Source organism: Nuphar pumila, chromosome 5, assembly GCF_984573655.1.
Source record: "Nuphar pumila chromosome 5, dmNupPumi1.hap1.1, whole genome shotgun sequence".
NCBI lineage: Eukaryota > Viridiplantae > Streptophyta > Magnoliopsida > Nymphaeales > Nymphaeaceae > Nuphar > Nuphar pumila.
Genome location: NC_143253.1, coordinates 122,454,502 through 122,481,640, shown reverse-complemented (window position 1 = coordinate 122,481,640; position 27,139 = coordinate 122,454,502). Strand labels below are relative to the sequence as shown.

General features: G+C 37.4%; 1 protein-coding gene across 1 annotated transcript in view; it reads right to left on the bottom strand.

Annotated features, from left to right (window-relative positions):
- The window catches only part of LOC149838464 (uncharacterized), a 31,406-nt gene extending 5,780 nt beyond the window's left edge, over nt 1-25,626 (bottom strand). Inside the window, exons 1-3 of the mRNA XM_090006603.1 lie at nt 25,418-25,626; nt 17,781-17,887; nt 14,889-15,235 (exon numbers count right to left, since the gene is read on the bottom strand). Coding sequence (XP_089862729.1) covers nt 14,889-15,235; nt 17,781-17,865 — 432 coding nt within the window. The 5' untranslated portion in view covers nt 17,866-17,887; nt 25,418-25,626. The remainder of the gene's footprint in view (nt 1-14,888; nt 15,236-17,780; nt 17,888-25,417) is intronic.
- Between the last annotated feature and the right edge of the window lie 1,513 nt (nt 25,627-27,139).

Below are 27,139 nucleotides of genomic sequence, written 5' to 3'. Positions count from 1 at the left end.
TTATTTTCAATGGGTGCAACGCCTACCTTCTTACGTATCTCCTCGTTCCGAATCTTATCTTTTATTGTATTTCCCAGAGTTACCGGAAGCGCCTAGCTAAAAGGGGAAGCGCGCTTCCCCGAAGCGCGCTTCGGAAGCGCGAAACGTCGCGCTTCCGAAGCGTGGGGGGAAGCGTCCCCCTTTTTTGGGAAGTGCGCTTCCCTTTAATGGGGGACGCGTTTCCCTTTAATGGGGGACGCGCTTCCCTTTAATGGGAAGCGCGCTTCCCCAACGCTTCCCCCACGCTTCCCCCTCGCTTCCCCCACGCTTCCCCCTCGCTTCCCCTGTTTTTTCAAATTTTTTGTATTTTTTATTTTTTATTTTTATTTTTTTCGCTTCCCCCTCGCTTCCGAGACGCTTCCTGGGTCGCTTCCGAGACGCTTCCTAGGTCGCTTCCGAGACGCTTCCCGAATCGCTCCTAAGTGGTCCCACGCTTCCCCGCTTCCTAAAATTTTGAAAGTGCCTCGCTTCCCGCTCCCGCTTCCCGTATCGCTTCCCGCTCCCGCTTCCTCAACTGGCAACCATGGTATTTCCACACATCCATCTCAGCATACGCATCTCAGCTACACTCATTTTTTGAATATGATGTCTCTTGGCAGCCCAACATTCCGTACCATATAGTAAAGCGGGCCTAATAGTCGTCCTATAAAACTTTCCCTTCAACCGCAATGGCATTCTACGATCGCACAACACTCCAGTTGCACTCTTCCATTTCATCCACCCAACCTTTATCCTATGATTTACATCTCCATCAATTTCTCCATACTTTTGAATGATAGATCCCAAATATTTGAAAGAATCATCCACCGGTATTTCTTTCTCACCAAGCTTCACTACACTCCCATCTCTATTTCGTTGCTTACTAAATCGACATTCCATGTATTCTGTCTTACTCTTACTCAACTTAAAACCTCTTGCTTCCAATGTCTATCTCCATAATTCTAACTTAGCATTAACCCCAGCTCTAGACTCATCAATCAAAACAATAGCATCAGCAAACAACATCCACCACGGCACATTTTCTTGAATTGATCTCGTAAGCTCATCCATCACTATAGCAAATAAGAAAGGGCTTAAAGCAGATCCTTGATGTAACCCAACCGTTATAGGAAAATTGGTTGTCACCCCTCCACAAGTGCGGACATTGGTTACTACTCCTTCATACATATCTTTAATTATACTAATGTACTTGAGAGAAACACCTTTCTTCATCATTGTCCACCTAAGCATATTATTAATAAAGATTATTAATTTTTTAAGTGTTTGTTGTATTGTATTAAGTCCTTGTTGGCTCTTTGTATTGTCCCAAGTGGACTTGTAGTTGTGCACATTGTGATTGTGCACTTGTATGCTCTTAGTAGGCTCTTATTTGCATCTTCTGCTCATTTCATTACATGGAATAAGAGTCATAGGGATCTTGGACTTGTGGAAAGTGGCTATCAAGTGTTTGTGTTCATGAAAAAGCATCCAAAAGTGTTTGTTTATTTGTAATAGTTGCAGTGACTCAAGTGGACATATTCTTCCACAATTTTCTCTTTTTTCTCTCTTCGCCCATACAAAATGGATCATGAGTCCAAAATTGGTGTTTCCTTCAAGCTTAATGGTACCAACTACATGATGTGGGTCTTAAGAACAACCTCAAAGGGAAAGAAGTTTTGGGGATATGTGATGTACACTATTTTCGAGCCTCAACTCAAGCTCACCAAACTAGAAGGAGGTCAAGAAAAGGCTCTAGAAGGAGATGAACAAACTAAGGCTATTGAAGATCATCAATATAAAGTAGAATATTGGGAAAGTAATCATGCTAAGATTCTTGCATGGTTTATGAATAACGTTGAAATAAAAAATTATGCCAATATTGCTAATTTTAGAAAGGCAAATGAAGTTTGGTTGTTCATGAAAGGCATGTACATGCAAAAAGATCTTGCAAGACAATATTACTTGCAAGAAAAAATTAAAACAACCAAGCACGGGGACATGAATGTTTGTCTTTTTTAGTGCCTTATCCCCTCCAGGGGATGAATTAGCATTTTTTGAGCCTAAGTGGGTTGTCATCGAAGATGTGGAACTTAGGTGAAAATAAATAAAAAGAGAGCAATTTTTTTATTTTTTAATGGATTACGTTCAGAATTCGAAGTAAGATTCTCTCTCCTTTATAGAACATCTTCACTTCCATTAGAAGATGTGGTTGTTGAAGTATGTTAAGAAGAAACTCGTCTTGGCATGGCTAAAAGAAGAAATGAAGTGTTAGCAGTGTTTAGGCTCGACAACAATGTAAGAGCATATAAACCTTTATAATTTGGGAGGCAAAATGGCTCGTGGAACAACAACTATGGAGGATCAAGAAGGATTATTTGTCACTTTTGTAAAGAGACGAGTCATATTAAATCGGCTTGTCAAGGTGGCTTCTATGGAAGAATCCACACCAAAGAAGGAGGATGAAAACAAAAGTGGAGGTGAACTTAAAGACACTCTTTGTCAACTAACGGTGGAGTTACAACAAATGCTCAAATCTTCATCTTCTACATCGAATGCCACAATTGCTTCTTCTTCTTCTTATCCAAGCATGTGCTCATGGATTCTTGACTCAGGAGTTTCCTTTCATACGACTCTACGTGAGAATGCCTTATCCGATATATTCATTAACCCAAATTTATCTGCCGATGAAACATCTTTAAAAATTAAAAGTATTAAAACTTTAGATTCTAAAAATTTTCGAAAAAAAATTGTTCCAAAAATTAGTTGGTCCTAAGTTAAATTTAATTTTTTTTTTCATCTGTCAAATTTTCAACCATGGATGTGAAATTTCTTTTTCATCTAAAGGTTGATTCGTGGAAAATTTTCAGTCCAGGAAACGGATTGGGCAACACCATAGGAAGAGAGATCTCTATTTCATGGACTCTTTATCTCTTCCTTAAAAACAATTGGGTTCATATCGCTGACCCCAATTGTTTTGGGATGAAGGCGTAGTTGTTGTTGTTGTTGTTGTTGTTGTTGTTGTATAATGATACTGAAATTTGGTATAAAAGACTTGGACATCCAAGTTATTCTAAGATATATCTGTTTTTTCTTTTACAAAAAAAATCTGTAACGAAAAAGATATTGTGTGCAAGGATTGTATACCTAGAAAAATGAAATCCATTTCATTTCCAAATAGAACTTTTATTTCTAAAAGACCTTTTGAGTTAGTGCATTCAGATGTTTGATGTCCTTCTCTGGTCATATCGAAAGGAGGTTATTCATGTTATGTTACATTTATTGATGATTTTACTAGATATGTATGGGTCTACTTTCTCAATTTAAAATCAGACGTCTTTTTTTTTCTTTAAAGAATTTCACATGATAGTCAGAAATAAATATCAAAGAAACATTTTCATACTTAGATATGATTTTGTGGAGAATCCTTGTCTAATGAATTTCAAAATTATTTAAAACAAAATGAAATTTGTCATCAAAGATCTTGTCTCATAACTCCTCAACAAAAATGGACTAGCAAAAAGAAAACATAGACATATTATGAAAACCGCTAGGACCCATTTTATTTCTAAAGATATTCTAAAATCTTTAAGCCGAGACCATTCTAACTTCAACTTATTTGATAAATAGAATATCATCATCATCTTTACAAAATATTTTTTTCTTGTGAATTTTTTTTAAAATGATACCCAACTTCAAACGATTATGAATTTTTGGTTGTAAATGTTTTGTACTTCTACACAAAAGAGATAGGTTATCTCTAAAAGGGATTAAATGTGTTTTCATTGGATATGAGGAAAATCAAAAGGGTTATAATTATAAATGTTTTGATTTCAATATCTAAATATGTGACTTTCTTAGAAAATAAAAATGGTTTTGATAAAGGCAATAAAAAAGAGGAAGTAGACTATACATTTTTATTTGATCTCTCTTCAAGAAATCATGATTCTAATTGTGATAAGTATTTGAATGATGAAATTATTAGTGATGATCATCTTAATGATGAAAGTGTAGAACCTTGTGATAGTTCTACTAAAGATAGTGATATACTATGTCACAGGGATTCGGCCAACCAGGTGTTGCACCCGTGTCGACGCAACGGTCAACCTGACACTGGGTGCAGTTGTTTTCATTAAAAAAATGTCTGATGAAATGGGCTGCATAGGGGAGGATTAGGGCAAACCCTAATCCTCCCTTCGTCTCCTCTTCGACTCCCTCTGCTCTCCGTCGCCGCCGACCACTGCAGGTATACCCCTAACTCCCTCTGCTCTCCTTCGCTCATCTCCGTCTTTCCTCTCTCCCTTTTAGAATGACGGGGTCTTTTTGTGCACGACTTGTTTTTTTTTGGTATCTATGTTTGCTTTCCCTTTGCTGCAGCGGAATCGTGTCCCTACTCGATGCTAACGGCTCAACTGCAAGGTTCCTTGTGCATCTTGCCAGAGGGTTTGGACATGCGGTTTGGCAGGCCACACTACAACGTTCTATCGATGTTGGTTCCCTTGCCGCTAAGTGGGCTTTCAGATGTTCAGTATGTGTTGGCTCAGGTGGGGAGTCAAAACAGCTCTCCTTCCTGCACTGATATTTTCAATGTCGGAATCGACAAATGACGCTTCGCAGTTGCGCGACCTTCAGGCCAATGTTGTGTTGACATTATCACTGTGTTGACGTCATCACAAGAGGAGTTCAGTGGTACGATCATGTCAGTTTTGAGGGTTTTGAGTGGGAGATTCACTAGTTTGTGTTTTTAAAAGTTTTTTTAACCAAGTTTCAGGTGATTCTACGGAATACAGAATTGACTATGAAGAAACATTTGCAGTTAGTACCTTCATAGCGGTTGCATCCATAAAAAAAATGGCCATCTATCAACTAGAAGATAGAGTGGTTTTCTTAATGGAGAATTAAATGAGAAAGTTTATATAGACCCTCTGTCGAGATTTAGTATTGATAAAGAAAAAATCCTTAGACTTAAAAAGACCTTATATGGTCTTAAAGAAGCTCATAAGGCCTGATATGATAGATTTAACAATGTTATGACTCATTTGGGTTTTTATTCTTGTTATGCTGATACTGTTTTTTTTTGTCAAAAGATATCAATATTGTTATTCTCCTACTATATGTGGATGACATGATAATAATGGAGAATGATGAACATGGACTTAATAAAATTAAAAATGCTTTGAAAGAAAATTTTGATATGTCTTATTTGAGATTTTTAATATATTTTTTAGGTATTGAAGTCACCGACTCTCCCAGAGGATACATTCTTTCTCAAATGAAGCTTGTTGCTAATATTTGTGCTAAGTCTGGGATTAAAGATGACAAGAAAGTGCAGACTCTTGTAGTCAATGCAAAATTAAGACTTCAAGATAGGACACTTCTGAAAGATCCTACATATAGACAATTGATTAGGTCACTCACTTATTTGGCTATAACCATACCAGACATATCTCATGTTGTTCACTCTGCTAGTCAATTCTAGCATGCTCCAATCATCGTAGACATGAGTATTGCATTACAGATTGAAAGAACTTCATAAATAAAGGGCTTTACTTATCCTCATTTTTATTAGATTTAATGCGTTAAAATGTATTGATTCATATATGTACATATATTATAATTTTAAACGGTTTTATTCCCTTTGTAATAGGTAATACCCTTTAAGGGTATTGTAGTAATTTTGTACATGTAATAAGCTCTACCCATTAGGGGTAGAATGATGATTTTGTACATGTAATAGGCTCTGCACTTTAGGGTCAGTTTTGCCTTTTAGTCAATATAGCTATCGGGAATCTCCAACAGCTATATTCAGTGTTGTCTTTTAGTGAATATAGTCGTTTGAAATCTCCCTTTCCCAATAACTATATGGATCCTCTTGGCCCTCTCATCTAATGGGACCTCTTGTCCCATGTAATGTTTTTGCTAAGCATATTATCAATAAATATTATTATTTTTTAAGTGTTTGTTGCAATGTATTAAGCCTTTGTTGGCTATTTGTATTGTCCCTAGTGGATTTGTGGTTGTGCACATTGTGAATGTGCTCTTGTATGCCCTTAGTATTCTCTTATTTGTATCTTCCGCTCATTTCATTACACAGATTGCAATCTTTAGAGGAAAGAAAATGCCCTTGCCATGTCATGGTTGCTCCAATCTATGATTCCAAGTATCTCACGCACCATATATTTACAAACCGCAAAGAAGGTGTGGGAAGCGGTAAAAGAAGCTTACTATAAGAGAGCAAATGTTGCCAAGGAGTATGACTTGCTAGACAAGGTAATGAAGTGCAGAGAAGGGAATAGATCTTTAAGTGAATACTATGCAAAACTAAGAGTATTATGGGTTGAATTGTATCACTTTGATAAAGTGGATTGCCCATCATGTGCACAATAAAGGAATGAAAAAAATGAGAAGAGAAAAGTGTTTGATCTTCTACGAGGAGTATCTTCAGATTATGAAACTATAAGATTAATGTTATAGGGAGGGAGATCCTTCCTTAATTGGGAAGGGTCAATTCATTGCTCTTGAGGGAAGAGGACAGAAGAAAATTAGAACAAAGTAGTGAGGCAAGTATAGAGGGATCAGCCTTCCTAGGGGAAGTGTTAAAACATTTTTTGAGAAAAGCAAAGGTAGAGGAGTATCAATTAAAGCATATGAGGAAGAGGCCAAAGGGTGAATGATGAGAAAAAATAAGCTAAAATGTTTACATTGTGAAAAAACAAGGCATACCAAGGAGCATTGTTGGGAGTTTGGGACCTTATTGGAAAACCAATTTTCTTAAAGAATAAGGCCTTTAAATCTACAAGCATAGATACTGCATCAGAAAAGGCTAAGATTGAAGAAAATGAAGCATTAGCCACTTTGAAAAGGAAGATAAAAGAACTAAAGATGAAAATTGGAGAAGGATTAGGTCTCTCATCATCTAATGTCATTGCCTCTTATGCCTCTCATTCCACCCAAGGTAATAGTGTCACCTCTAACTCTTCACTTAAGGAGCGAATTATTGACTGAGGAGCTACTGATCACATGATGGGAAGAAGGGATATGTTCATAGACTATATTCCTAATTCTACCAAAAATCCTATTAAACTTATTGATGGCTACAATACCCCCATGTTGGGATGGGCTAGTGTCAAGACCCCTTTGTTCACCTTGTCCTCTGCTCTTTATGTCCCATATTTTCCCATAAATCTTTCATATGTGAGCTCTCTTAAGAAGGAAATGAATTGTTGTATAACATTCTTTCCTCATCATTGTTTATTTTTCGACCGGAAGACGAGGAAGGTCTTTAGTTGTAATGAGAGTAAAGGATTATGCATTTTGGAAGACCCCAAGGCATTAGTGTCCATGAACGAACAAAGTTTGGCCCCTATTTTGGATGATGTAAAATTGTGGTACAATAGGTTAGGTCATTTCCTTTGTCTAAGTTGAAGAATGTTGACCCAGAGGTTGTAAAAATGGGAAAATTTTTGTATTAGAGTGTGATGTTTGTGAGAGGGTTAAACATCATAGAACATCATTTCCCATTAGTGAGTCTAGGTCTACTAAACCTTTTGAGTTACTTCACTTAGATGTATAGGGACCATCACAAGTTTTGACAATAGAGGGTTACTGGTATTTTGTATCTTTTGTTGATGATTATACCAGAATGACTATAGTGTATTTAATCAAATCCAAGGATGAAGTTTGTTCTATATTTCCTATTGTTCATAAGTGGATTGAGAATCACTATCATACTTCCATCAATATACTACAATCAGACAATGGTGGAGAATTTACATCCTACAGTCTAATGGATTATCTGAGGAAGTATGGCATTAAGCCTTAGACAACCTGTCCTAACATTCCTCATCAGAATGGGGTGGCAAAAAAGAAAAAATAGACATTTATTAGAAGTGGCATGTACCTTGCTATTGGAAATGAATGTCCCTAAGAGATATTGGGGAGATGAAATTCTAACAGTTGCTTACTTGATTAATAGGATGCCCAGTGACATTCTAGGAGGTAAAGCTCCAATAGAGTTATTGGACACCACAATCAAGAAATTTCATGTTATACCAAAATTCTTTTGTTGTACATGTTATGTGCATATGTTTTTTGCTAGAGATAAATTGGATTCCATGGCTGTCAGGTGTATTTTTCTAGGGTACTCTCCTACTAAAAAAGGATACAAATTTTATGATCCTTTCAACGGGAAAAGATATATAGCAATGGATGTGACATTCTTTGAGAATAATGCCTATTATCTAATTGAGGGGGAGACTCAAGAAATAGAAATTGAGACTAGCTCATGTTTACCCTTGATTCCTGTAATTAATAGTGAGAGTTCTCAAAAGAGTCTAGAAGATAAAGAAGATGGACAGGTTAGGACCTATACTAGAGGTGAAGGAAATGTTACAATGTGTAATCCTCTCACAACTACTATCGAAGGGACTTCAAAATTAGGTCCATGCTTAGCCAATCAAGAAGACAACATTGAGAATATCTCATGTGCCCCTACTGACCTTGATTTACCAATTCCTCTCAGAAAAGGTAAGAGATCTTGTACATCCCATCCTATTAGCAACTTTGTAACCTATTTCTCAACTTCCAAAGCTTACCAAGCATTTGTGGTCAATTCTGAGTCAAACCCTATTCCTAAAAGTGTGGAGGAAGCATTGGCACACCCAAAGTGGAAAGAGGTTATGACTCAAGAGATGGATGCGGAATCAAAGATGGGAGGTGACCGACATACCAAAAGGAAAAAAACTTATAGGGTGAATGTGGGTTAGTACTCTCAAATTTAAAGCAAATGGGGTCATTGAAAGATATAAAGCTAGATTGGTTGCTAAAGGTTATATCCAATGATATGGGATTGACTATCTGGAGACCTTTGCCCTTGTGGTCAAGCTTAGTTGTGTACAAGGAATGGTTGCACTAGTTGGATGTAAAGAATGCATTTCTGCATAGTAGTTTAAATGAAGATATATATGTGTTTTTCCCTATTTCAAGTTGTCTAATAATGGTAACAAAATGTGCAGGTTAAAGAAGGGCATATATGGGCTCAAGCAATCTCCAAAGGCATGGTTCAAAAGATTTAGTACCGCCATTATTCAATTCAGATACAAAAAAAAGTACAAGTTACCACACTTTTTGTGAAGGGAGATGAAAAAATCTCTATGTTAATTGTTTATGTATATGACATTGTGATTACAGAGGATGATGAAAAAGGGATAGAAGACTTGAAGACGTACTTAAAAGTGTTTGATATAAAAGATCTTGGGCCCTTACATATACTTATGCATTGAAGTCTTAAGATCGAGCAAGAGTATCATTCTCTCCCAAAGAAAATACAGTCTTGATCTCTTGAAAGAAGTTGGAAAGCTTGGATGAAAAAATGCAGACACTCTTATTGAAATCAACCACAAGCTGGGCCAAAGAAAGGCTGAAGAATTGGAAAATAATGGAGGGTACCAAAGATTGGTTGGAAAGCTTATATATCCCACCATTAGTGGACCAAATATAGCATATGTTGTGGGTTTACTAAGTAGATTTATGCATTCTCCATCACTTGCCCATATGAGTGTTGTGCACAAGGTTATTGGAAGCGCAATAGGACCTAGGGAAGCGCGCTTTCCAGAAGCGCATTTCGGAAGTGCAAAACGTGACACTTCCAAAACATGTTGGGAAGCACCATAACACTTCCCATTTAATGGGAAGCTCGTTTTCCCTTCTTTTTTTTTGTTTTTTTCTCCTTTTTTCTTATTTTTCCCTTCTATTTTCTTTTTTTCTTTTTCTTTGTCTTCTTCCTGGTTTTTTTCTTATTCTTATTCTTGTTTCTCTCTCTTGGTCTTCATGTTTTTGCTATAGTTTATGTCAATCAACTATATTATATATTTTGTATTTAAGTTATTATAATATGTATATTATATATATATTATATATATTATAAGCTTGTGTCTTTCATATATAATTTGCTTTGATTGTTTCTGAATTATATTTTTGTTGAATGTTTCTAAGTTATATAATTTATATTTATGGTTGATTGCCTATGAGTTATATAACTTATATTTCTGATTGTCTGATTCTGAGTTATACTTCTGGTTGACTATTTCTTAGTTATATTTCTGAGTTACATAACTTATATTTCTGGTTAACTATTTCTGAGTTATATTGCTTGGGAGAACTTTAGTCTTATTTATATGATTTTTCGCTTTCCTTTCGATTCCTACTCACTTCTCCTTTGAATCCTTGTTCGCTTTCAGGTCGCTTCCAAGACGATTTTTGGTTTGCTTCTAAATCGTCACACGCTTCCGGCTTCCTACAATTTTGGAAGTGACTCGCTTCTCGCTTCCCGAATCGATTCCCACTCCTGCTTCTCTGACTGGCAACTCTGGTTATGCATCGAGTTTTGAAATATTTGAAGCAGAGTCCTCGCAAGGCACTTTTATGGGATAATAATGGGAATTTTAATATAGAATTGTATGCAAATGTAGTTTGGGTTGGGGAGAAATTGAAGATAGAAAGTCAATATGCAGATGCAGTTTGGGCTTGGGAGAAATTGAAGATAGGAAGTCAACATTCGGGTATTGTACATTGATTGAAGGGAACTTGGTGTCATGGAAAAGCAAAAAGCAAATAGTGGTAGCTAGATCTAGTGCGAAAGCAAAATATAGGGCTTTAGCACATGGAATATGCGAGGGCATGTGGTTGAAGTCATTGGTCTCAAAACTAAAGCTCAAAGTCAAGATACCTATATCAATATTTTGTGACAAGGCACTTATTCAGATAGCTTCAGATCTAGACCATCATGAAAGGACTAAACACATAGAGATGGATTGCTACTTTAATAGGGAGAAGATCGAGTCCAAGCAATTTGAAGTTCATTATACGCGTTCTCAACTTCAATTGGCTGATATCCTTACTAAAGCTGTAAATAAAATTAGGCTCCAAGAAATTAGTGGCAAGTTGGGGATGTTAAATATTTTCTCCCCAACTTAAAGGGGGGTTTAGGGAATGATACAGTTACATGAGGGTACTTTTGGTATTAGCATATTCTTGCAACTTAAGAATCATATATACTTTATGGTAAGGGTACTTCATTCCTACCACATAATTGTAAAATGAGATGTATATATATGCGTTGAGTGCAGATCATATCACCATGGTTACATGAAGAACAAATACTGCCCAGGAAATTCCTACAAAAAAAGTATTTTTTAATGTCAAAAAACCTAGCATTTTTAAAATTGAAAACTTAAAGATAAAAAAATCTTAATAAAACATGTCATGAAAATATAGTGACGTTTCCATTCTAGATATTTTAATTAAAAACAATATTTTTATTTAAAAAAAGGGTTCAAAATAAAAAAAATATTAAAATCAGTTATATTTGTGATTATGATCAGATTATTAGAGCTTTGAAACTTTTGTGGGTACATCACAACTCTCTTTCATGTGAACCGTTGTTGCTGAATGCATGAACTGACAAATCTGCTTCACTGTGTAAGCAATGCCTGGCCTGGTTATTGCCAAATACTGGAAGCCGCTTAACATGTGATACTTCTCTTATCCAACAACTTCAACTTTCCTTCTCGAGCCAATAACTTGTTCATTCAGGGTGTCTATAGGCTCATTATACACGTGTTTTCTGCGATTAACTTCATTATTGGACCTGTCCACTTCCTATCCCCCCAAAAAAACTAAATTGTTTGTCTTTCATCTTGAACCTTTCATAAGTTCTTTTGAATTTTCAGAGCCAAACCTCTTATAAGTTATAACAATTATATCAACCACATAGAATAGAATAACTACAATGCCAATAGAATCTCGTTATGTAAACAAAGAATTTTATATTGCAATCTTAACAAAGCCACATTCTTTAATACCATTATAAAAACTCTAAAACCATGTCCTAGATGTTTGCTTCATTCCATAATTTTATTGATAAAAGATGACAGTTGGTTATTGGACATCCAGGGTAAATGGTAATTTTACCACCATGGCAAAAAACATGACATTATCATAATAATGGTTTGACTAGAGAAACTACACTCTTTAAGAATAAAAGAAAGGATGATGGCTAGCTTCTCATACACTGTTCTCTCCTCTCCTCTCCTCTCCTCTCTTTCATCCATAATCAAGAACAGAAACTTCTATGGTATCAAAAGCAAGTTTTACACATTTACAGGCCAAATCTCAAGTACTATGGTATCAGAGCCATGAAAAGGATTCAAAAGGTCAAACATTCCTCTCCTTATCTCCGTAACTTGTTCATCTTCTTCTCTTAAATGATATGGGTAGTCACTAGGCAGCCTTACCACACATTGGGAATAAAGATATGTTGATCCACTGCATACTGCAATAACAGAAACGCATTGGCTCCTGCTCAGAGTCCTAACTTCCATGATAGATCCAACATTCTCAGATTGAGTACAATTTTATGAAAAAAAGAATAGAATCAGCAGAAATTGAATCAAAGTTTGCTAGTTCAAAATACCAAATAGCAAATTTCCATCAAGGTGCCCCATCAATCTTTCTAATCAATGTCATCCATTGACACATACTCGGTGATGCAGATAAACTCCCATCAATCCCAAACTATGAAGGAATGAAATAATTTTTTGCACGCAAGAAAATTGATTGATTGAGATTTTTTCTGACCAATGGAGGAAGAAACAAGGAGGTAATACTAATCATGGTTAAAATAATAGAAAAAAGGAAATAGCAACGTTTAAGAAATTCTAAAAGAAGATTTCAAAGAGATAAAGTAGAATATAAATGCAAGGAAGATTTCAAATCTGACCACAGTTAGAAGATCTGATCAAGTTTTTAGGTTTGTCTCTCTTTTTTCCCATCTTTTCTTCTCTTTTTTTGTTTTAAGAGAGTATGTGTTTACTGAAATTGGGGTGCAATCTGTTGCAAAATCAGGAAGATTCACCAGTGGCACCGCTAACATAGTTTGCCCTCTATGTTGACATCAGCTATATGGCCTAATAATGTCAGCAACATAACTTTTTCTGAGTAAAACAGTGATTTGATCTAAAGAAAAATTTTGGGATCTTGGGTTTGATTTCTAATCAAGAAGAGATTGAAAAAAGGGAAGTCTAAGGAGATAAAGAACACCTGGCTTGAAAAGAGATATAAAAAAAACTAATGGAGATTAGGTGAGAAAGGGACTGAAAGTACCTTAATGATTGTGTTCCTACTCTAACGCAATAAAGGATTTGCATTGTATGTGTAACAACAAAGGTAAGAAGAAGATATGAGAGAAAACCTGGTTGCTGAAGAAAAAAGACCGGGAAAAATGAATCCAATTGGATGCTCCATTTATTTCCTATTTGTAATTGCATGGATATGCTAAATTATAATAATGTCCTTAGGTAATAGGTGTGTATCTGATACATTTAATGCCATTATATAAATTACATTATCATTGAAAACTCAATTATTCACATAATACCAGTATGTCCCTGGCACCCTGCAGCACCAAGTATTGTCTAGAATATCCTCGTTGTGTAAGATGATGAAAATGCCCCTCCACATCTGTTTGTAAGTTATTTTAGAATTTTTCTTGAGCTTAAAGCTGCAGTTCACCAACTAACAAACTGCCTAAAGGTATAAACAGAACAACAGAGTCATAGGTATGAGTCCACTGCTTTCACCTTGCATTTTTTCCGAAAATTAGGTTGAGGTAGCTTCAACTGCAACTTATGTGGGATTTTGTTGTCTAAAGGTTTTAAATATATGCATCATTCCCAGCTAACAGTCCTTTGTTTGGAATTTCATGCTACACTTTTATCTTGCTCTGGCGCATAGGAAGGGACAATTATCGGTCAAATTTAAGTTAATGTATTTTCTCAAGTACACCAATTGCCAAAAAAAATTATCCTTTCTCTCTAAGGAACTAAGCATGCTTTTGTAAGCACATTTCCTTATCAAACATATGACAATCACAATAACAATTACAATTGTGCAGTGATCAGTTTCAAGTGAAGTGTGCAAGTAATGTCATAGATGTACAATTTATAAAGTTTGTAACAAGTTATTTCATGTAACACTCACGGTTCATTTGTTTCAACCAAGATGAGAAAATGTGCCATCTTGAAAGTGGGCAATTTCTCATGCAGGCAAAACAAAAAACTTAAATGCTCTGTTTGGGAGCCAATATTTGGCACTCAAATGCAAAATCCTGGATATCCCTAATCCAAGATTTGTGAATGTTGGCATTTGCTAACACCCACCATCGTTTGGGAGTTGACATCACTACCAGCTGGAATTGGCATCCCCTTTCCAATTACTAGCTCCCAAATGGCCATCTACAAATAAAAAGGAGTTGGGAAGGGAGGCGAAAGTGTGTCCCACATTGAAGTTGCCAATAGCTGGGTTTTGGGAGGTGAAAGGCATTTGGGCCTGCCAAATCCCATCCCATCTCCTTTGATTTGTCATATCATAGCTCCCAAACAATGGTGAGAGTTGGAATCAGTGAATCAACTCCAACTATAGATTTTGTATGAAGCTCCTTTTCATTTCCCATCCCCCAATAATTTCTGAATTTTTGCTTAAAACCTTTGGAAAACAAAAAACAACAGTTAGAAACATAGAGAACAAAAAAATGTTGAATTTTCAATCCCATAATCCACAAACCACCATAAAAGGCAAAGCAAAAATATCATTTTTTTCATTTAAAAATGATCCACTAAATTTGCAAAAAAAATCAGAATCTCTAAGAAACCCATGAAAATTGTTATTTGTTGTCATTTCTGAAAATTTTATACTAGATGCAAATTGATGAAAACCATCAAATAGTTTCTCAGATTGCTCACTTTTCCCCAATCTCATGTCTTGACATAAACTTGAAAACAATAACCAAATGCAAAAGACTTATAATATTTGCATACCTTAATTGTATATGTCATACCCTGTCTAAAATTCACATCTGGTCTGAATGCATAATCATCATTCTTTATCTCATCATTGTATGGATATGACATGGCCGCCTTCTTCAACTTTCCATCCATTCCATCTGACAATGTATCAAAAGTCCCAATATCATCTAGACCATATTGAAATATTGAGTTGTCCCCACTATTTAGTCGAGACCCACGTGCCTTTTCCAGTCTATCGAGTTTCTGATAGAAAGGATCTGTATCTGGACCATTGTCACTGAATCCACCAAATATTCGACGCTCAAAATCATCTGCACTCTCATCTGACTTATTATTTCCACCATTATGAATGTTGCCACCTGGTGAAAGAATTGTCCGATAAAGTAAAAGTCCCAAAACTAACATAAGTAAAATGAGAAATTTTCATGATGATTGATGTCCAAGAATGGGTAATAAGTTAATAATTACCATAACTATATAGCCATGACAATCTTGACAGCAAAAAAAAGCAAGAATTGTCAAGCCGCTCTGAAGCAAGCAAGAACAACAATTTCTGCCTAATTTACAGTAATTCATGTCTGGTTATTGCAAATCATTAACTCCTATGGCATGTTCTGGGAGCACCCAATGACAATGACATTAGCATTCAATGCAGATGGAAACGGGGATGAGATGGCATCAAAAGATTCTTCAACAAAATAGAGGATAGCAATAAAGTCTCTTGGGACAAGAACATCAAACTATCTGTTTACGACAATGACAACTTCTACCAACAATGTTAGGCAGTGAAGATTGGTTGTGATTGGTCTCGAATTTGCACTTTATAGTAGTGGACCCATCAGATACAAAATGGTTGATCGTACGGTCAGATATGGTATAATATCGCTTCCCATTTGAGTGAGAATTCATAAGCTAACTCCTCAACTTTGATGTGAAGTATGTAATCTGCAAGATTGTCAAAGGCCTTTAAAGGGGTCTTACTACCACAAATAGATGGATGAAATCCCTAATAAGTTATACGCTGCAATTTTATCAATAGATCTTCCTGTTGAACTAATCGACAGCTTGGCAATGAAGTTGGCAAAAAAGAGTTCATGAAGTTGGAAAAGTAAGAAATTACTCTTTTTGAAAGGTAGGTTCCAACTTAAGTTGATTTCATGTTTTGCAAGATTCACAAAATATGGATTTTAGCTCAATTATTAGTAAGAGTGCATGTTGGATACTCCAGATAGGCCAGAATAATCAGAGTTGTTTCCCCACAGAGCTGAATCTAAGATAGTATATAAGATAACTGATAAAATTTCCAATTCTGATTGTGCTAACAGCTTGAGTGCCAACGTGATTGTCTCAGGTATTTTCGAACCATCCTCATTCCATAACTCTCTCATTTTAGAAGTTCCTAATAAGACCATTCCAACACTAGCATTTTCTACGGCTTCTAATTATTTGGAGATCAAGTTTTTGGAAGGGGTGACGTAGCCATTTTAAAGCAGATCCTAAATTGTGATTCTGATCATTTGATGGAGATCACCTCTAACATTGGGCATGTGGATCTTAAATGCAGGGAAAAATCTAAAGTTGCTTGGAAAATCAAGTTTCCTACTAAAATCTAAATCAGCTCGTGTCTTGGATTTCATCTTCAATATTCTTCCATGGACAGAGCAGATTTACCTATTGCACAAACAGTCTCATTCCAAAGTTGATACCAAGTGAGTAGGTTGGCTACTTTTGCTTCTAGTGCAAATAGATACAAACATAGAACTGATATTAGACTAAAGTCCAGATTGATACTTTTAACCGTTATAAGAAATGTACCTGAAGCATTTTAAACTCTCACCTGTACCAATACTAGTACCTCATACCTCTACCAGTATCCATATTGACCCATAAGTGGTCGTTGTTCTTGAGCTCTTGTAAGCCCATAAGAGGCATTTTATTGTATTGTTTTCCCTCTTTCATTACAGCGGGATCAAATCCTGCCGCTTGAAAAAAGTAAAACAGCATTTTTTTTAGAATTCGGTCAAGCTCGGCTCGGCTTGAGCTCGGAGTAAGCCGTGCTTGGACAATGTTGTTCAAGCTCGCCTCCAAGCTCGAGCCAAGTTTGAGCAGTGGTATTTCTGGTCAAGCCAAGCTTGAACAGCCCAAGCTCGGCTCGAGCTTGGCTCGTGTGCACCCCTAATTCTAAACACCCTGAGACTAAACTACTTTTAAAATTAAACTCTAGTAGGAACTCTTTAGGATGGGCATCATTTAAAGAACTGCCTCTTGAGTAGGATCACTGCTAAAACTTGACTATTTAAAGCAGACAACATAAGCAATTCAGACTGATGTCAATCAACATGCATCTAGTTTTGCACCTTCAGGAAAACTTCTACTACCAAGCATGCCCACATATTTTCAATTACAGAAGACAGAGAACTGATATTAACAAGACTAAATGATAGTAACATTAGGTAAAAGCATGAAGAAATAACAAAGATGCCATTGTCTTCCTAGTTATATTATATTGAGAATGACTTAGAAAGAGATTGACTCATTTACAAAGACAACTAATAACTCCATCTTTGCGTTGATTACAGTACTTTTGAAAGAGTTCTTAGATGACAACAAAGATTACCTTATTGGTGATATTAATGATGATATCATCATCATGATAGTGATGGTATCAATGATGACCATGACTCAGAGCTGCTAAATGCAAAAGCCAAACCAAAATGCACTGATCATTTATCTGGTTCTCAAGCTTCCAACAGCATCCCAAGATTGCATTAGGTCATAATTTCATAAAACATATTGAAATGCATTGTGCTACTTCTGAGAGTGATATTAACAAAGAAAAACAAGTTATTGTAGAGCAGAAGTACAGATGCCTAATGTGAATCCAGATGATTCCATGACACTAACCAACTTGACGACCAGTAAACAAAGTTCTGATCCCACATGAAAAATTGCTTCGTCTGAGACATTTGTTCCAATGCAACATGATCATGGAAGTAAATTTTGTTCTGAACCTGCCAACGTAGGAACCACATTGTAATAATTAGAAAGCAACTTTTTGCAATCTTAAAATCTATGTCACATGGGTGCGGGTGCTGGGCCGAGGGCAGGGGTGCAACAGTTTCAAAAACCTTGGGTGCGGGGGTGTGGCAAATATATATATATATATATATATATATATATATATATATATATATATATATATATATATATATATAAAGTTTTTATCAGTTAACAACATTAACAATAATGAAATAAAAAACAATTATCACAATATCATCAAATCAATTTATCATGCATGCAATAAATCAAATTAACAACCTACAATTCTATTCTACAAGACTATTAGCTCTAGCTTTACTACGGTTATCCGAGTAGCAGGTACCATCAAACAAACTATAACTGATTTAATGAGTCATTCGCAGTTTCACAGTCTGAATTAGTTCATACTTACACATGCATGGCTTAATCTTTGAGACAAGCATATGACTACTGGCAGGTAGCATCCCTCGTAAACATCGCAGCACTGGCCCGAAGGCCTCATAACTGCGAAGCGTCATCTGTCGATTCTGACATTGAAAATATCAATGCAGGAAGGAGAGCTGTTTCGACTCCCCACCTGAGCCAACACATACCAAACATCGGAAAACACACATAGCGGCAAGGGGAGGGGCCGAGCCCCCTCCCTGCGCTCCCTGTTGGCAAGGGAAAGGCCGAAACCCCTCCATATCCTCCCTCTTTGTGCAGGAGAGGGGTCGAGCCCCCTCCCTGTCCTCCCTCTTTGTGCAGGGTAGGGGTTGAGCCCCCTCCCGATCCTCCCTCTTTGTGCAGGGTAGGGGTTGAGCCCCCTCCCTGCACTCTCTGTTGGCAGGGGAGGGGCCGAGCCCCCTCCCTGTGCCCTCTTTGTGCAGGGAAGGGGTCGAAGAGGAGAGCAGAGGGAGTCAGAGAGGAGAGAGCGTACCTGAGGAGGAGAGGTCTGGCGAAGCAGGCGGCGGCGGCGAGGTTCGGCGAAGGCTTCAGGAGGATAGGTCGAGAGGAGAGGAAGGGAGGATTAGGGCAAATATTTGCCCTAATCTATGTCATAGGGATTCAGTCAGACAGGTGTCACACCCGCGTCGACGCAGTGAGGGACATTGATCCATCTTTCACTTGTTTGATTCAACTGTGGTGGTCAAATGAGCATGTTCAACCATGGCTATAAGTTGTGCATTCATCAGATTATTAAGTTAAATAGAGCAGTCTCCTAAATGACAGGTTACGGTCAGCGGCACATTCTGTTTCAGGCAAGAAGAGGGAAGGGGGAGTAAGAAGAGGGCATGGAAGAAGAAGGGGCAAGAAGAAGAGGGAGGAGGGGTGGAAGAACAGGGGAGAAGAGAAGAAACAAAGGGGGGGAAGAAGAGGAGGATGAAGAAGAAGGAGAAGAGAAAAAGAAGAAGAACAGGGGAAGGAAAAAGAGGCGAGGAAAGAAAGAAGGGGAGAGAAGAAAAGGGAGGATGGGAGGAAGAACAGAGGAGAAGAAGAAGGAGAAGAGAAGAAATAGATAAGTAAAATAAGGGGAGGAAGAAGAAGGAGCGAGAAGAAGATAGAAATAGAGATAGAGACGTACCTCATTCTTCTTCCTCTTCTTCGAGCATGAGGGTGAGGGAGGGTAAAAGAGAGGGGGGGGGGGGGAGGTTATGTTATAGGGGCACGCTTGAACACGACATTGACAGGTTAATGCAATATTATGAAAAGCACTGAGGCATGGACAAGGTCCCAGTAAGCAATGCATAGGCCTAGAGGTAGCATAGTTCTCGTGTGATATGTGCCTACACAGATCGTGCTAAGAACCTTTGCACTAGCTCTAGTTGGTATCATTAAATAAAAAAATGGTAAATATGATAAGATCATTGTTGCATTGAGGAGTAAGGATCCCTCTTTGCTTAAAGTGTTACATGTTTTGTGCCAGTGCACTCGTAGCTCTAATGGCTACACGCAGTAAGGGACATTGATCCATCTTTCACTTGTCTGATTTAGCTATGGTGGTCAAATGAGCAGGTTCAACCATGGCTATAAGTTGCGCATTCATCAGATTATTAAGTTAAATAGAGCAGTCTCCTACATGACAGGTTACGGTCAGTGACACATTCTGTTTGGGGCAAGAAGAGGGAAGGGGGAGGAAGAAGAGGGGACGGAAGAGGAAGGGGCAGGAGGGGTGGAAGAACAGGGGAGAAGAGAAGAAACAGAGGGGGGAAGAAGGAGAAGAGAAAAAGAAGAAGAACAAGGGAAGGAAGAAGAGGTGATGGAAGAAGGGGAGAGAAGAAAAGGGAGGATGGGAGGAAGAACAGGAGAGAAGAAGGAGAAGAGAAGAAATAGAGGAGAAGTAAAATAAGGGGAGGAAGAAGAAGGAGCGAGAAGAAGATAAAGATAGAGAGAGGGAGAGAGACGTACCTCATTCTTCTTCCTCTTCGAGCATGAGGGTGAGGGAGGGTAAAAGAAGGCGGGTGCGGGTTATGTCACAGGGACACACTTGAACACGTGGACACGACATTGACAGGTTAATGCAATATTATGAAAAGCACTGAGGCATGGACAAGGTCTCATTAAGCAATGCATAGGCCTAGAAGTAGCATAGTTCTCGTGTGATATGTGCCTACACAGATCCTGCTAACAACCTTTGCACTAACTCTAGTTGGTATCATTAAATCCGAAAAATGGTAAGTATGATAAGATCACTGCTGCATTGAGGAGTAAGGATCCCTCTTTGCTTAAACTGTTACATGTTCTGTACCAGTGCACTCGTAGCTCCAATGGCTACACGCCGTTGAGAGAGCATGACCGAGGATGCACGACATTGATCCATCTTTCACTTGTCTGATTCAGCTGTGGTGGTCAAATGAGCAGGTTTAACCATGGCTATAAGTTGCGCATTCATCAGATTATTAAGTTAAATAGAGCAGTCTCCTACATGACAGGTTACGGTCAACGGCACATTTTGTTTCAGGCAAGAAGAGGGGACGGAAGAAGAAGGGGCAAGAAGAAGATGGAGGAGGGGTGGAAGAACAGGGCAAGAAGAAGATGGAGGAGGGGTGAATTTTGAACAGGTAACTTTCCCTCAACTTGATAACATGTGGGAGGTCTAAAATTCAAGTCTCAATGGCATGAATTGCATAGAGCCGCAAGGGATTTGACACAGTGGGAGTGGGCCTTGGTTGTGAGGCAAGAAATCAAGGTTCTATTCGCACAAGCATCACCCCTGGCATTAAGCCAAAGCAAGGTAACTCGATCCCTGGCAGCGAGGGATACATCATGGGTTTATACTGTTGAGACAGTGACCATAAATATGACAGGCATAGCCAGGGCAACTAGTTCTCTGATTCCAAGTCTGGTTTTCTTGTTCCTCATCGGAAAATGGCATGAATTGCAAAGTTTAGAAAGTTTGCACAATGAAGGCTTCAATTTTCACCAATTATACATTAATAATAAAATTAATCATGCACCCATGCAAGTGGGGTGTGGATGGCCAGATGTGGTTGGAGGATATCCACAAAAATACATGTAAGAGATTTCTCATACGATAAAAGAACAATCTCCTTATTCATTAGGACAAAGAAACATCATATTGAATTTAGTTCTCGGGTTACCTTTCAGGTAAACAAGACAAAAAAAAGATAGACAATAGAGAAGATAATGCATCTCCATTCCTTGGTTTCCGCATGATACGTTGGAACTTGAAGGTTGACAAAGTTTGGTGTCTACGTAGTCACCCACAAGGGCTCCACACACCTGGTTAGGTGGGTTGGATTAAGGCGTTTGGATGGGAGGAAGAACAGGGGATAAGAAGAAGGAGAAGAGAAGAAATAGAGGAGAAGCAAAATAAGGGGAGGAGGAAGAGCGAGCGAGAAGAAGATAGAGATAGAGATAGAGTGAGACGTACCTTGTTCTTCTTCGAGCATGAGGGTGAGGGAGGGTAAAAGAAGGGTCGTGGGTTATGTCACAAGGACACGCTTGAACATGTGGACACGACATTGACTGGTTAATGCAATATTTTAACATTATTTTAAATATTTTAAGGTTTTATTTTAATAAAAGCAGTCATGGGTGTGACCACCCGGGTTTACCTGGGGATTTTTGCAAATAAAGGCTGTTATTTCAAGGAACTCGGTGAACCTTTTTCTTTCCATATAAATTGTTTGAACTTTGTTTTGCTTGGTATGTGCACCCAACTTCGACCTTGTGGCAAGGGATGTCCCTCGTGAATTTTGAAAGGGTAACTTTCCCTCAACTTGATAACATGTGGGAGGTCTAAAATTCAAGTCTCAATGGCAGGAATTGCATAGAGCCCCAATGGATTTGACACAGTGGGAGGGGGCCTTGGCTGTGAGGCAAGAAATCAAGGTTCTAATTGCACAAGCATCACCCACTGGCATTATGCCAAAGCAAGGTAACTCGATCCCTGACAGCATGGGTTACATCATGGGTTTATACTGCTGAGACAGTGACCATAAATATGACAGGCATAGCGAGCGTGAGTAGTTCTTTGATTTCAAGTCTGGTTTTCTTGTTCCTCGTCGGAAAATGGCATGAATTGCAAAGTTTAGAAAGTTTGCACAATGAAGGCTTCAATTTTCACCAATTATACATTAATAATAAAATTAATCATTCACCCGTGCAAGTAGGGTGCGGGTGGCCAGATGTAGTTGGAGGATCTCCATCAAAATACATGTAAGAGCTTTCCCATATGATAAAAGAACAATCTCCTTATTCATTAGGAGAAAGAAACATCATATTGAATTTAGTTCTCGAGTCCTTTGTAACGCCCAGAAATTTTAACCCAAATTTTTTAGAAAAAAAAATATATAATAGCGAAAACAATTAATACTATGAGGTTAAGCATTCTGAAACATTACAGTAGAGAGCAACATCACTTATTTTATTTCATTATCAAATAAATAACAACATCAGAGTTTCGATGACATGAACTAATAAATCAAGAGGAAATCAAATTATCCCGGGAACAGTATAAATCAATTTCTCGATCGATGCCCAACCTGCAGCCGCTCATAAACTCTATTCTTCATCATTATATATATTTTTTTAATAGCAAACTGCCACAACCTACCATTAGGTTTTAAACTTGCAGTGTCCCAATACAAGGTGATGTACACTGACAACTCTCGCCAAATAAACAAAGACCCGTTTGTTTTCTTTAGAGAGTATGTAGTGTAATCTCAAAGATTTGGTAATACAACTATATGCTTTTCTCCAACACATTCACATTTGAACATTCCACAAGGTATACAGCTTAGTTGGCATTTGATAATTTCAGAAAATATGTGGTTTATTAGGCATTTGCACTTCAGAAAAATATGCAACTTGACATGTATTTGAACAAGAGAGAATAAGCAGCTTAGTAGGCAGTTGATCCCCAGCAAATATGCAGCTAAATCACAACTATAAGTCATAGTACATGCGTCTTGCATTCAATCGCAAGAACTAAGGTGCAAAGATGAAGATCATGTATAATATCATGGTGATGTTCTAAAGAAAATACCAAACTCATTTTCAGTATAACACACAGAGTTCATGCAACAGTATAACGCCACTTACATTTTGCATAGATAAAGTGCATATGAACAATCATTCTTCACAACTCAAGTTATATATCCCACCATAAGAACAACCACCAATCTATGTAGAATCACGACATTTGTTGTTCATATTCATTTGTAAGAGTGAATCATGGCACATGCAGCTTACTTGCTTTTACAAAAGTTGAAACTGAGAGTTATGATTAAAGATCATTCATATAGTACTAAACTGAATTTTCTCTTCCTTTCACATTCATATAGATGCTTGAGACCCATGACTGATCTTTTAATATTAAAAATTGCCGATTTTCCAGCTGAGCACATAGTTGGGTTGGAAATATAGATAGGCAAACACATACTGTGGTATTTTTACATTGCAGAAAATGTACAGATTCAGATATGTGTTAAGATGCAGAAAATGCACAGGTTCAGAGGTTTGTCATGGATCTTAACACACAAAAATGTAATTTCTATCATGGATCCTCACAGAAATTTAATTTCTATTAACAAACTTACTCCCTATGATCATTCAACCATTGTATTTAACCCATAAATGTCTAATGGAATTGCATAGGGCACTACACCGAAGTTTAAAACCATTATTAAGATTAAAACAGCAAAATACTGTCATTAAAATTAACCTATATCAATTTCAGTCAACCCCTATCACAGACAATCAACGTTGTTGTTGTGCTACCTCAACTAAGAGACTTTAATATTATTTCCTACATAGTTAGAAGTATGTACCTATTACTGATTATTTATCTAATAGAAGCAGGTATGTCAAAAGGTTTTATGACACAACTCAGGAATATTTCTAAAAACTCAGAACATGCTGATGAGAAATATTGAATGGTCCATGTTCACACATATTGGCATTAAAATTAACAATGAGATGTCAATTGAAAACCTATAACTATCGACTTCCAGTCATGGAACCAAAAGAAAACAGAATGTCCAACCTCTATTTCTGTAATCCATTTAACGTAGCATAATGTGGACAATGTAAATGCACAATCGTTTTATCCCATACAGTTCCAGAACTCAGATTACCTATATGAGAGTTATGGATCAGTCTAAGTTGTGTATATTGATCATTTAGTTTAACGCAGAGTATCACATGGCATTACATCCAGTGCCACTGCAAAATTTTCAGTTAGCTATCTCAGAAAATATCACATGCACCACAGGTTTTATTGATAAAACAACATATTGTTTTCCAAAATTAAGCAGTCATATGCAGAATAGATTGAGAAAAAAAAACATACAGATTCGTTGCTGCAAAACACATACATTTTCAGGTTTAGGTTAAGATACACATACGCAGATTCATTGATGCAAACATGCAGTCATACATATCCGAAATCTTTCTGTATATGTTACCCTGTTAAAACACGTATCGCAACTACAGGCTAGGGTTTCGGTCCACAGACCTCACACCCAAATACACGACAACCTCACAACTTGGAATCTAATCTCTCCTTGATTTCTCACATCGGCTTTAGTATTTTCTGTGAGTACGCACTCACTGTTTATTGATACGGTAGACAGGGGACCAAACGAAAGGCTCCCGCGTGTGCAACTCAAATCAATCCACGTGCAAATACCGAAACTCATACCAACCGGAAATTCACATGACAGTACCTCGGTTTCAAGGACTTATGCTAATGCTGAAAGAATAAAAAAAGTGTTGAATCCAAGTGCAAACCCTTCAACCAAATTTTCAATTTGGGGTTCACGGCCACTTATCCCCAAAATTTTCGATTTGGGGTTTACGGCAACCCTAAAACCCCTTTCTTTTCGATTTGGGATTTACGGCCACTCTAGTCCCCAAATTTGTTTCGATTTTGGACTTACGGCAGACCAAAATCCCAAATTCCTGATTTAGGTTTCACGGTATATGCTAAAATCGCCGTAAAACCTACATTGCATGCTTGAAACGTGGTACATTTGGAAAAACGCAGTAAATCCTACCTTTGGAAGCTTTTTCCCCTTTTCCGAATTCGTCTGCAGCCTTGCTCCTTCGTCACGTCGTGAGAGAGTGAGGGAGGAAGAGAGATAACGAGGTAGTGAGAGAGAAGTAGGGGAAGGGAGATGGCAAGAGGGAGGAGAGTGCGTGTGGAGGGAAAAAGAGGGAGGAGGACCAGATAAACAGAGGGACATGGGGAGAGGGGCTTCTCATAAGGGCAAACGAAAACCCTATTTAGGTTTTTTTTTTAACGTGATTTATTTTTAACACACATACGGGTGTGGGTCTGGGTCGACCGGACTCGTGACCCGCGATACCCCCAATGTATTTTTTTTTGAGGAAGATTTGGGTCGTCCATCGGGGAGTTCTCAGACCCACAAGTCTGCTAAAAGAAAATCTGGAATTTTCAGAGGATTCAAAACAGATGCTAATCTTTTTTTTTATGATAATAATTTCAAATTAAATCAAGCTTTTTACAAAAAGTTAAGTATACATAAATCTAATGACAATAAAATTTACAGAATTTATTGACGAAAAATTCACATGAAATAACACATGGACTTTATATAAGAATGAAATCCAATGAATTCTAAGTTAAATAGCAATGAAATCTATATAACATGAATGAAATGACTAATAAAATTGACATTGAAAATTAAAGATCCAACGTTCAAGATCCAAATGAAATAATGGAGATTCAAACATTGCCTAGGTTATTATAGATCCCAATAAAGTGTTATAGGCCCAAAATAAAAAATTTTGCATTAACATTTAATTTAAACTTCACGGATCCACTGAATTCGACTTGGATCCAATATCAAATTGGACCCTGATACTCATTATCCAAAACCAAAGATCCAATCCATTTGACCAAAATCTTTTATTAAATCTACAATTTAATGTTCGTGATCCGATATCTAAGATTCGAATGAAATATTGAAAAATCCGAACATAATACTAAAAATCCAACATTGAAGATTCAAATAGGATATTCGAGATTCAAGTACAAATAAACAATTAAAACAATAAAATATCCTTGTAACAACCTAAAGACGTAAATTTTAAGTTTATTTATCTAATAAAATTCACTGGTATTACAACCTTTCAGGTAAACAAGACAAAAAAAGACAGACAATAGAGAAGATAATGCATCTCCTTTCCTTGGTTTCCGCATGATACGTTGAAACTTGAAGGTTGACAAAGTTTGGTGTCTACGTAGTCACCCACAAGGGCTCCACACACCTGATAAGGTGAGTTGGCTTAAGGTGTTCGAATTGGAGGAAGAACATGAGAGAAGAAGAAGGAGAAGAGAAGAAATAGAGAACTAAAATAAGGGGAGGAAGAAGAAGGAGCGAGAAGAAGATACAGATAGAGATAGAGAGAGACGTACCTCGTTATTCTTCTTCTTCGAGCATGAGGGTGAGGGTGAGGGAGAGTAAAAGAAGAGGGGTGTGGGTTATGTCACAGGGACATGCTTGAACATGTGGACACAACATTGATAGGTTAATGCAATATTTTAACATTATTTTATTGTTTTAATATTTTAAGGTTTTATTTTAATAAAAGCAAGCTTGAGTGTGACCCACCCGGGTTAATCTGGGGCTTTTTGCAAATAAAGCCTATTATTTCAAGGAACTTGGTGAACCTTTTTCTTTCCTTATAAATTGTTTGAACTTTGTTTTGCTTGGCATGTGCACTCAACTTCGACCTTGTAGCAAGGGATGTCC